Source organism: Oncorhynchus mykiss, chromosome 11, assembly GCF_057628025.1.
Source record: "Oncorhynchus mykiss isolate SJ-2025 chromosome 11, ASM5762802v1, whole genome shotgun sequence".
Classification (NCBI taxonomy): Eukaryota; Metazoa; Chordata; class Actinopteri; order Salmoniformes; family Salmonidae; genus Oncorhynchus; species Oncorhynchus mykiss.
Window position 1 is genome coordinate 68,838,800 of NC_143032.1, and position 13,358 is coordinate 68,852,157.

The 13,358-nt window shown below is 45.0% G+C and overlaps 1 protein-coding gene across 1 annotated transcript; it reads left to right on the forward strand.

Annotated features, from left to right (window-relative positions):
* Positions 1–7,230: 7,230 nt before the first annotated feature.
* Positions 7,231–8,230, forward strand: LOC110536274 (transcriptional and immune response regulator). The gene has a single exon (XM_021621973.2). It carries the CDS (start codon positions 7,349–7,351, stop codon positions 7,652–7,654), a length of 306 nt encoding a protein of 101 aa, XP_021477648.1. The 5' UTR covers positions 7,231–7,348; the 3' UTR covers positions 7,655–8,230.
* Positions 8,231–13,358: the final 5,128 nt, after the last annotated feature.

The following is a 13,358-nucleotide window of genomic DNA, read 5'->3' on the forward strand; positions in this document are numbered from 1 at the left end:
AGGTAGCTACAGGAAGACATTGGGACAGAGGTAGCTACAGAAAAGATGGGGACAGAGGTAGCTACAGAAAGACATGGGGACAGAGGTAGCTACAGAAAGACATGGGGACAGAGGTAGCTACAGGAAGACATGGGGACACAGGTAGCTACAGAAAACATGGGGACAGAGGTAGCTACAGAAAGACATGGGGACAGAGGTAGCTACAGGAAGACGTGGGGACAGAGGTAGCTACAGAAAGACATGGGGACACGGGACAGAGGTAGCTACGGAAAGACATGGGGACAGAGGTAGCTACAGAAAGACATGGGGACAGAGGTAGCTACAGAAAGACATAGGGACAGAGGTAGCTACAGAAAGACATGAGGACAGAGGTAGCTACAGAAAGACATGGGGACAGAGGTAGCTACAGGAAGACATAGGGACAGAGGTGGCTACAGGAAGACATGGGGACAGAAGTAGCTACAGAAAGACATAGGGACAGAGGTAGCTACAGAAACACATGGGGACAGAGGTAGCTACAGAAAGACATGGGGACAGAGGTAGCTACAGAAAGACATGGGGACAGATATAGCTACAGAAAGACAAGGGGACAGAGGTAGCTACAGGAGGACATAGGGACAGAGGTAGCTACAGGAAGACATAGGGACAGAGGTAGCTACAGGAAGACATGGGGACAGAAGTAGCTACAGAAAGACAAGGGGACAGAGGTAGCTACAGAAAGACATGGGGACAGAGGTAGCTACAGAAAGACATGGGGACAGAGGTAGCTACAGACAGACATGGGGACAGAGGATAGAGGTAGCTACAGAAAGACATGGGGACAGAGGTAGCTACAGAAAGACACGGGGACAGAGGTAGCTACAGAAAGACATGGGGACAGAGGTAGCTACAGAAAGACATGGGGACAGAGGTAGCTACAGGAGGACATGGGGACAGAGGTAGCTACAGGAAGACATAGGGACAGAGGTAGCTACAGGAAGACATGGGGACAGAAGTAGCTACAGAAAGACATAGGGACAGAGGTAGCTACAGAAAGACATGGGGACAGAGGTAGCTACAGAAAGACATGGGGACAGAGGTAGCTACAGAAAGACATGGGGACAGAGGTTGCTACAGAAAGACATGGGGACAGAGGTAGCTACAGGAGGACATAGGGACAGAGGTAGCTACAGGAAGACATAGGGACAGAGGTAGCTACAGGAAGACATGGTGACAGAAGTAGCTACAGAAAGACATGGGGACAGAGGTAGCTACAGAAAGACATGGGGACAGAGGTAGCTACAGGAAGACATGGGGACAGATGTAGGTACAGAAAGACAAGGGGACAGAGGTAGCTACAGAAAGACATGGGGACAGATGTAGGTACAGAAAGACAAGGGGACAGAGGTAGCTACAGAAAGACATGGGGACAGAGGTAGCTACAGAAAGACATGGGGACAGAGGTAGTTACAGAAAGACATGTGGACAGAGGTAGACACAGAAAGACATGGGGCAGAGGTAGCTACAGAAAGACATGGGGACAGGGGACAGAGGTAGCTACAGAAAGACATGGGGACATGGGACAGAGGTAGCTACAGAAAGACATGGGGACAAGGGACAGAGGTAGCTACAGAAAGACATGGGGACAGAGGTAGCTACAGAAAGACATGGGGACAGAGGTAGCTACAGAAAGACATGGGGACAGAGGTAGCTACAGGAAGACATAGGGACAGAGGTAGCTACAGGAAGACATAGGGACAGAGGTAGCTACAGAAAGACATGGGGACAGAAGTAGCTACAGAAAGACAAGGGGACAGAGGTAGCTACAGAAAGACATGGGGACAGAGGTAGCTACAGAAAGACATGGGGACAGAGGTAGCTACAGAAAGACATGGGGACAGAGGTAGCTACAGAAAGACATGGGGACAGAGGTAGTTACAGAAAGACATGTGGACAGAGGTAGACACAGAAAGACATGGGGCAGAGGTAGCTACAGAAAGACATGGGGACAGGGGACAGAGGTAGCTACAGAAAGACATGGGGACATGGGACAGAGGTAGCTACAGAAAGACATGGGGACAAGGGACAGAGGTAGCTACAGAAAGACATGGGGACAGAGGTAGCTACAGAAAGACATTGGGACAGAGGTAGCTACAGGAAGACAAGGGGACAGAGGTAGCATCAGAAAGACATGGGGACAGAGGTAGCTACAGAAAGACATGGGGACATGGGACAGAGGTAGCTACAGAAAGACATGGGGACAGAGGTAGCTACAGGAAGACATTGGGACAGAGGTAGCTACAGAAAAGATGGGGACAGAGGTAGCTACAGAAAGACATGGGGACAGAGGTAGCTTCAGAAAGACATGGGGACAGAGGTAGCTACAGGAAGACATGGGGACACAGGTAGCTACAGAAAACATGGGGACAGAGGTAGCTACAGAAAGACATGGGGACAGAGGTAGCTACAGGAAGACGTGGGGACAGAGGTAGCTACAGAAAGACATGGGGACACGGGACAGAGGTAGCTACGGAAAGACATGGGGACAGAGGTAGCTACAGAAAGACATGGGGACAGAGGTAGCTACAGAAAGACATAGGGACAGAGGTAGCTACAGAAAGACATGAGGACAGAGGTAGCTACAGAAAGACATGGGGACAGAGGTAGCTACAGGAAGACATAGGGACAGAGGTGGCTACAGGAAGACATGGGGACAGAAGTAGCTACAGAAAGACATAGGGACAGAGGTAGCTACAGAAACACATGGGGACAGAGGTAGCTACAGAAAGACATGGGGACAGAGGTAGCTACAGAAAGACATGGGGACAGATATAGCTACAGAAAGACAAGGGGACAGAGGTAGCTACAGGAGGACATAGGGACAGAGGTAGCTACAGGAAGACATAGGGACAGAGGTAGCTACAGGAAGACATGGGGACAGAAGTAGCTACAGAAAGACAAGGGGACAGAGGTAGCTACAGAAAGACATGGGGACAGAGGTAGCTACAGAAAGACATGGGGACAGAGGTAGCTACAGACAGACATGGGGACAGAGGATAGAGGTAGCTACAGAAAGACATGGGGACAGAGGTAGCTACAGAAAGACACGGGGACAGAGGTAGCTACAGAAAGACATGGGGACAGAGGTAGCTACAGAAAGACATGGGGACAGAGGTAGCTACAGGAGGACATGGGGACAGAGGTAGCTACAGGAAGACATAGGGACAGAGGTAGCTACAGGAAGACATGGGGACAGAAGTAGCTACAGAAAGACATAGGGACAGAGGTAGCTACAGAAAGACATGGGGACAGAGGTAGCTACAGAAAGACATGGGGACAGAGGTAGCTACAGAAAGACATGGGGACAGAGGTTGCTACAGAAAGACATGGGGACAGAGGTAGCTACAGGAGGACATAGGGACAGAGGTAGCTACAGGAAGACATAGGGACAGAGGTAGCTACAGGAAGACATGGTGACAGAAGTAGCTACAGAAAGACATGGGGACAGAGGTAGCTACAGAAAGACATGGGGACAGAGGTAGCTACAGGAAGACATGGGGACAGATGTAGGTACAGAAAGACAAGGGGACAGAGGTAGCTACAGAAAGACATGGGGACAGAGGTAGCTACAGAAAGACATGGGGACAGAGGTAGCTACAGAAAGACATGGGGACAGAGGTAGCTACAGAAAGACATGGGGACAGAGGTAGTTACAGAAAGACATGTGGACAGAGGTAGACACAGAAAGACATGGGGCAGAGGTAGCTACAGAAAGACATGGGGACAGGGGACAGAGGTAGCTACAGAAAGACATGGGGACATGGGACAGAGGTAGCTACAGAAAGACATGGGGACAAGGGACAGAGGTAGCTACAGAAAGACATGGGGACAGAGGTAGCTACAGAAAGACATGGGGACAGAGGTAGCTACAGAAAGACATGGGGACAGAGGTAGCTACAGGAAGACATAGGGACAGAGGTAGCTACAGGAAGACATAGGGACAGAGGTAGCTACAGAAAGACATGGGGACAGAAGTAGCTACAGAAAGACATAGGGACAGAGGTAGCTACAGAAAGACATGGGGACAGAGGTAGCTACAGAAAGACATGGGGACAGAGGTAGCTACAGGAAGACATGGGGACAGATATAGCTACAGAAAGACATGGGGACAGAGGTAGCTACAGAAAGACATGGGGACAGAGGTAGCTACAGAAAGACATGGGGACAGAGGTAGCTACAGAAAGACATGGGGACAGAGGTAGCTACAGAAAGACACGTGGACAGAGGTAGACACAGAAAGACATGGGGACAGAGGTAGCTACAGAAAGACATGGGGACAGGGGACAGAGGTAGCTACAGAAAGACATGGGGACATGGGACAGAGGTAGCTACAGAAAGACATGGGGACAGGGGACAGAGGTAGCTACAGAAAGACATGGGGACATGGGACAGAGGTAGCTACAGAAAGACATGGGGACATGGGACAGAGGTAGCTACAGAAAGACATGGGGACAGGGGATAGAGGTAGCTACAGACAGACATGGGGACAGGGGATAGAGGTAGCTACAGACATTGAGATATGGCTAACTATAATAAAGTGTTCTGCCAAGCCAGCGGAAACAGTTTATGTCTGTAGAAGGACTCTCCCCAGAGTGTCTCCACAGAGTTGACCCCAAGGAGAAGAATAATGATAAGACCTTTGACCCTCGGTACATTTAGCACTCTTTTGTTATTAATGTGGTTAATATGGAGACACTGTGTGTATGGGAGAACGGCCCAATCCACTGCACATCCATTTCCCCTCTGGCTGATCTGAGAGATCTCATTGTGTAGCGCTGGTCTGACTGTGTCTCTGCTCTGAACTACTTTATGTCATAAACACTACATTTTTGCTGACTCTGACAATCCGGAACCTGGCTAATATTCTGTGTCCTCTGTCATAACTGCCATGACAGCCAGGTATCCTGTGGCGAGACAGTATACAGACAGCCCTGTACAAAAACAGAGTGAATGAGGGGTTGTGTAGTGTGTAGGTTGAGGAATGAGTGTAGCTTGAGGGTTGAAGCTCTATGAACATTCACAGTGGGTATTTCCAGGATATGTGCCCTAGAGGTTTATGTATTCAGTGAAGTTTATATATTCCAACATCTCTTAAGGGGAACGCCTTTCTCTGGCTCTGTCCCACATGCACCCTATATTGTACACTACTTCTGACCAGTGCCCATTAGGAATAGGCTGCCATTTGGGACGTACGCTCTGTTATCAACAGCCATCAATCAGTATGGGGATGGGTTTCAGTTCACTCACCTCCAGCCCAGACAGACCTGCCAGTTGACAAACCTTCCCCGTGGTTTGGAAAACATAACGAAGGGTATTTATAGTGCTACTAGCTGGAATTATTGAATGTCACCTATATTCATCTTACAGTAAATAAAGTCAGAGCCATTTCAAGAAATTAGTGCCTTTTTCCAAGTTACAATACTCAAAAACATCTAATTAGTGGATTGACCCAGTAACATACAATACAACACTGTACTGGGGATTGTTTGGTTCACTATTTCCTGTGTTTGATTAACTGTTGATATGGACGGATGTGTAACTTGATGGTATGGGAGACGTAGACAGATGTATCCCTTGGGGGAAGGGAAACAGGACTCAACCAAGTATGTGTCAATACCTAACTTTCTACAATTATCCGTTGTAACTATAATACTGATGTACCCACCTTGGACCTGCTTAAATGCCAGTATCAAATGTCTACAATCGTTGAATGTTATGGTTAAAGTTTGACGCCATTCTGGGCCTGGGACACTCTGATAATGTACTGTATATGTGAGACTGTGATTTTGTAGCAGCTGATGTTGTGACTTCCTACAAGCCTCTTGAGCTGATGTTTACAGAACATTTGGACTGTCTGATTCATTTATAAATGCCTTCTCAGAGAAGGCCTGTTAGACATTTCTCTGGAGGTGTCTTCCTATTGCAACTTGTAATTAAACCAAAATTATTTTGATTGATTTGATCTATGTCTGTTCTCCTTTCTCTTCATCTAGTAATTCCCATTATGAACACTGATATTCATTTCATGCTCAACTGAAGGCATATTTTGAGTAATGTTCAGGATGCCTTTATTAAAGCTGATCAAGGTTTAATTTGGATATCTCCAGGAATGGATAGTGAATTGTAAGAGGATTATTACTCACTGTAGAAACAATTTGCCAACTGCCATAGCAAGTATCTTCAGAAAGACTGCATAGACTTTTTCTCTTCATTTAAAGTGAGACTGTCAGATCTCCTCAAGGAGATGTGGGTGTAGAGTCAGGCGCAGGAGAACCGAGTTCCAAAGAAAGGGCGTTTGATTTTCACAATCTCAAAAGAAAACCAACAGGACTCAGGCCTACAGTAAAATACACTGGATAAATCCCCCACTCAGACACAGTCCAAGGAAACCCCCCATAGAACATGAGCTAAATAAAACGCACCCCAACCTCACTGACAGTTCAACGAAAATAATCCCGCACAAAACCCCAAAGGAAATGTGGAATTAAATAACCCCCATAATTAACCAAAGTGAAACCAGGTGAAACACAAAACAGACATAACCAAAAGAAAAGGAAAAGGGATCGGTGGAAGCTAGTAGACCGGCGACGACGACCGCCGAGCGCCGCCCGAACAGGAAGAGGAGCCCTTTTCAGTGGAAGTCGTGACAGAGACAGAGATATGAGAAGTGTGGGTTGAAAATGAAAAGACAATGAAGAAACAAGTGGGCCTAAACTATGGTCCTACTCAACCAAAACACACTATCTCATCTAAACAGGGACTCTTGAACTATTATCAACAGGATATGATGCTTTTTTAGACATAGATGGAAATAACTATTTAAGTTATTCTGTACTATAATGACTCAACTAGCTACAGTGTGTGGCAATTGAGATCGACATTTATTTACATGTCCTTTGTGGGAACAGATATGTGTTTACATGATATGTTAACATGTATTTACTGAACTTGTGACAACTGCCTTCTCAATACACAGTAGATATGGGCTACAGAACATTTGCACTCATCCTGCACCTCAGCAGGCTCTGCCTCTGCTGGATCATACATAATTACTGTTTCAGTCGGTTTGATGTGCGCACAGCAACAGTACAGAGGCGTTCCCTGCAGGAGGGTAGCACCCCCAGTGATGTCACTTCTGTAACTGGGGCTTGACAGCATGAGCGTCCCTAGCAGCCCTTTAAATATCGCAGGCGGCGCTCACAGTGCTCACTCACTCCAATCCCTAGCGCACGAGCGAGTAGTGTTCCCTCCCTCATACAACCCCAGTCAAAGAAGTTGCTGGACCAGCTAAAAAGAGAGAGCCAACAAGATGTCTAACTACGTTGTATCCTCCGACTCCCGCCGTGTCAGTCCATCGGTCCACGGGAACAAATTCGACACGGCGCACCGCAAGAAGGCCGTTCCCAACATATTCGAGAATGTCAACCAGGACGCACTGATGAGGCTGTTCCAGAAAACGGGGGACATGAAAGCGGAGGAGAGGGTGAGGAGCATCTTCTCCTTCGCCCAAGATCCAGCGGAGACAGCCAAAGCCCTGATGGCGCTCAAGCAGCGTAAGAAGGACAAGTTCCTCCAGATTGTAGGCATGGTTCGCCACATGCTGAAACTGCGTTGAACATTATCTTCTCGGCTCTACTGAACGAGTTGAATTGAAGTGCACTAGAATGACGCTGTGGTGGTTGGGCAGGTGACACCGACCTGTCACCTGGCAAGGAGAAGGAGAAGCAACGTCCTGGAATGGAGGAAGCCTAAATTCAAACCACTGTCTTCGAAGACAACAAAGTGTGACTATTCCACGAAGATGCGCTCCATGCGTAATAGCGGCATGCACTGGTTCGTATGGATACATCGTGCTGGAAGAAGAAAGGAGAGAATGGGAATACTGGGGGCTGTTGTCCCGAACAAAGAAACAGGGAGACATGACGCTCTCCCTGACTGACTATGCATTCTGTTGAATGCTCGGCTGTCAATGTGCACCTCATAGGTTCCTATTTGCTGGTGAATAATAACTGTAATAAGATAAACTGCCTGAAAATGCCTGTTCCTGTGAAAACACATGCCTTGTCTCTGTATCATTTTAACTTTGTGATACCACCAATTTATTTGTCAAAACATTTTATAGGACCACGATGACATGCATTTATGAAATGTCCTTTTGCAATTTCTTTAATAAATTATTAATGAAATATAACTTCTATTATCTTTGCTTTCATTTAGAATGACTGTTTGATATTGTTTGATACAAACTCTGAATGATCTCTGATAGGTATCTTTTCAGGTTAGATTGTAAATACACTGTCTTTTTTAGTATTATTAGTTTAAAATGGGCTTCATCCCTAATTCCATCAAGTTACACCTTTATACACTATAGATCTATTTTAGTTGTTTGAAGGGAGATATTCATTAGCACTTTAAAACGTATAATACTGCACACAGTTGTCTTGAAATGGGTTAACACAGTGTAGCGTAAACATCAGTGTTGCCCCTCTTCACCTGCAACCACCCTTACATCATTTATTGCCTCTCCAATGCCTCTTTTTTATTTATTTAACCTTTATATAATTTGGCAAGTCAGTTAAGAACACATTCTTATTTACAATGATGGCCTACACCAGCCAAACCCGGATGACGCTGGGCCAATTGTGCACCGCCCTATGGGACTCCGAATCACAGCCGGTTGTGATACAGACTGGATTTGAACCTGGATGTCTGTAGCACTGAGATAGCACTGAGTGCCTTAGACTGCGGCGCCACTCAGGAGCCCATAGATCCCCATGCAAACAGAACAAGAAGGAGTCTATCTTTTCATTACCATAAAATGATAATTATGATATCATTATTCGTTATCATATCAAATTATAAGTATTCATATTCATATTTATCATAAGAATATGATATAATAGCAAATGACAATGAATAAATGTCAAGTCATGTATTCTAGGAACTATAGCTAATTTCTCAGAAATTCTCTCATGATTTCACTTTCTCTCTGTCAATGTTGAAATAAAGGTGTTTCGGGGGAGGGGGGGGGGGGGGGTGGGGTAAAGTTACACATGGCTTGATGTGGTTAACCTTTATCAGGTTTCTCTCATGGGGCTTCCTCCAGACCAGTGCAAACCAGTTCTGCTGGGGAGGTTTTCTGCAGTGCACAGCAGTGTTTGTGTAAGGTGTATCTCAACATCCCCACGTTGCAGATACGAGCTTGTTTAAGTAGTATTACAGGGTTTAGGCCTGCTGCATTAGAGGTTATACAACACAATGCCTTTAACTGTCTCTCATCAGAGAGAATAGGAGACATAGTGTCAATATCACCTATTAAAATGTCTAATAACAGTTTCCATATTTTCACACAGTGTTTGGGTTTTTATCAGGTCTGTACTTTTGGTCAGGGTTTTGCTATGGGTTGGCTTAGCTGGAGCCAAGGGGATCAGCGAGTGGATGTCTGCTAATCTCATTGCTTTGATAGTCTCTCTGCCAGCTCAAACCAGTTCTGAGGCTAAGGGATGCATCACCTGACATCTGACTGTACCTGGCCTCTGCATGTGCCGCCCTCCTGCCACAGTGGGAACCGTAGACACAGGAAACCCTAGCCTGCGGGTGGAGATTTCTCAGGTGAATATCCACGTTTTTCAGGCATGCTGGCGCTAAGTCATCATAAAACACCTCTCTCTCAGTCTCTCACTCTCTTTCTGTCACCCACACACAAATGCACAGACGTAGCTGCTGTTAAAACTGTGAAGATCAAACACAACGTTTTGTTCCATAAACACAATAAAAAGGAAACTGTCCACCTCTGTTTCAAACAAAGTGTCTGACATTATTGGTATAGATTTAGATTTAGAGTCCATTTTTAGGGTTTTTGCATAACCAGTTGTTCCAGTTCGGTTGCTCTGTGTATCATCTCGCAGAGGACAGCATTGATTTCCCTCTTTTCCTTTTAAGGCTACCCAATTGTTTCGGAAAACAGCTAAAAGAAAGCTAAATATTTAAACCAATTGTCTAGGTGGCTGGGTGATATGTTTAACTCAGGGCTGTCCTCCTCTCCCGCCCTCTTCCTCCCTTTCATACAGCAATCAGTGCTGCAACACTTTGATGTTAACATACACTGTTAACAGACACACAACCTTTTAGCCTTTATGTTTGGGCCATTGCCACGGTGACAGGTAGAGACGGAGCAAGAGAAAGAGAAATAGAGGGAGACAGGATTTTATGACCAGAGGGACTAACTAGCCTCTGATTCCGGAGTAGACCGGTTTTAACCACGCTTTAAAAAGAGGAACTAAAGCCCCGTTCATACCTGATTCTAACATTCGTCCTTTGTCCTGATCATGTCCTGATCTGGTCTCTTTGCATTTATAAGATCTGATCACAATCAGATCACAATGCGTCTTTTAACCGTCTACACTTGTCTAAAAATCCAGGCACAATCAGAATGTGGACAAATTTCAGGACAAAGGCCACATGTTAGAAACAAGTATAAACAACCACAAGTTATCCTCATGACTCACATTTACTTTCTTGATAAAGGAGGGAAAAGCTGCCCCTTCTCAACATTTCCTCTGTTATAAATCCTGGCATAGTACTAGGCTTATATTACCCAAATCTTTAATACAAACTTGCTCCTAAATCTAGCTCTCTTGTTCCTTAATCTCTCAATTGAGTTGCATATTCTTGAAAAAGACACTAGTGACAAATCATAGAGCTATATTTTAATGTTAACTGAATTCATTTCTATAGGAGTTTAAAACCAAGAAGTACCTTAAAAAATGAATAGACTGGGCGTTTATTTGCTTTAATCACTGAACACAACGAATGCTTATTAGAGACAGTTTTCTATTGGAGCCAGATTTCTATTTCCTTAATGCACACATCTTTTGCTGAATAAAATGTCAAAAAGACTACCACACCGTTTATTGTGACCATTATAAACATTATAATAACAAATCCATTGCAGATCAGACTTGCAAAGACTAGGCTGCCTATCATACACCCCTGATTTCACGCTTCAGCACCATGACTGTTCTGTTTTCATTTTGGTGGCGCCATGGCTAGCTACGACGAGATCATTTTTTACATATATGTTTCATGCACATCACAATGGGAACATCAGAACTGTGTCCATGGGAACCTCATAAACAATTCATTTAGATCCAGCGTTTATTTTGAAACAGGCGTTTATTTGTTGAAATGTGTGCCGATGCCCAGCTATTAAAAGGGACAGGTGGCTATTTGAGACACAGTGTTTAATTGAAGTTTTATGGTTTTCTAAACTCTTAAATGCATCTCCTAAAACAGACATTGGTTTCCCTCAATTCCCTGGGTCAGATTGCCACACAGACTGATCCCAGAAGTTGTAAATTGGGAAATGATATATCAGTAAACAGATTATAATGCATCAGTCCAGGTTTGTTCTGGTAAGAACTCTGTGAACCATGCATCCCATCTGCTGAGCAACTCCTTTGGTTTCAAGTGTTCCCCACAACAAAGCAATTAAATCTTTACTGGCATTTTCTGTTAAGGAGGGTTATAAAACACAATTGAAAACAGACTGACTGTGAATGACCATTCAGCATATCACACTTAGCGCTAAAACTCAATAGCCCTTTTTTTCTGTTAAGCATAAGGATTATGGCTCTAGAATGCAGGAAAAAGCTGTTTTTGAAAAATGCAACAACAAAAAAACATACAGATGTGGGGCCTTGCCCAACACCGGATCACCCCCCAGCCATCCTTACATACTTTGTGCCCCCTCAGATTGTTGGGGTGCATGACACCCCTGGTCTCACACCTCCTGCTGTTTGATGATTCTGACCTAAGCATTTAAGCCCTATTTATACCTGGCTCTAATGTGCAGTCTTTGTCCTGATTTTGTCCCCAGTTTGTGTAGATGGTTAAAAGACACATTGTGATATGATTGTGATCAGATCTTCTAAGTGTAAACAGACAAAATCAGGTCAAGATCAGGACAAAGGACGCATATTTACAGCAGGTATAAACAGGGCTTCTGTTGCTACGGCCGACTTTTCTCCTTTCTATGTCAATCTCTCAGCCGTGTGTCAAAAGCAGCTGGCTGGCTTAGAGAGTGACAACCCAACAGTCAAAGGGGATGAAAAGGTAGTCTCCATACAGGAAAAACTGGAATGTGTGAGAGGTAATGATGGACATGAACAAGCACTGATCGAGACTTTTCCTTTAAGAGAAACACAAAATAATCACGCAGAAACAACAGTTTCTGATTCTAGGACCTCAGAGAGGGGATTCCTAGCATTTGGCACATTCTTGTGGGTGTTAATCACTGGCGTTATGTCGTAGACAGCGACACACAACCGACTTTAGTCTAAGGGCCTCTGTTGTTTTTGGATGAATCAGTGCATTGTGTGTTAGGTGCCATTTGTGTAGGATTGGTGCTGCTGGGCGGTACATTGAGGCCAGGGTGTGTGTGTGTGTTGCGTCAGTCCACTGTGTTGGAGCTGACCCTTGCTTCCCCGTCATGTGCCCAGAGTGGGACCATGGAGACACACTGTTGATTCTTTCACATCCCAAGCAAAACATTTGGTCTGTTTCAGCTGTGCATTGCTCCGCTGTCTCTTCCTGTTGCCGTGGCTTTATTACGCGTGTTGATTTAACAAGTGGGTTATCCATCAGTGAGGCACACTCTCAGTGACCACACACACACACACACACACACACACACACACACACACACACACACACACACACACACACACACACACACACACACACACACACACACACACACACACACACACACACACACACACACACATACACACACACACTATGAGATGGAAAATGTGATCGTTGATGAGGTCAATGTTAAAAACAATCACATAGTTCTTAGACAGAGGAAAAAGCAATTGGATTGTGCCCAGTTGCATGCAGGCACACGTTTCAATTCCGTCTCTGACTCTTGAAGACAAGACGAAAATATATTTTTGTTGTTGAATTGTATGTCTTTTATTTATTTAACCTTTGTCTACATAACCAGGTTGTCCCATTCAGTTCAGCTTGTCCCATTCAGGTCAGTCTGTCCCATCGAGCTAGGCCCTAAACCATTCAACAATGGTTGAATAAAACATTTCTCAACCCATTACTGTACAGATTGGATGCTGATGTGAGCAGTAATCTTGTACACCTCAGCACTACATCAATGTGCAACAGGGCATAGTGGTGGATCCCTACATGTAGAACAGTTCTTCTAACCTTTTGTATACCTCCCTCCCTCCCTCTCTGACAGGACTGTCTGTTCCTTCAGTTGTGTGCGTTAAGTCCCTGGAGCTGGAGTCATGTTCGGGGCA

Bases quoted from the DNA above. Each gene is read 5' to 3' on its own strand.
- LOC110536274 (XM_021621973.2), top strand. From the start codon at position 7,349: ATGTCTAACTACGTTGTATCCTCCGACTCCCGCCGTGTCAGTCCATCG.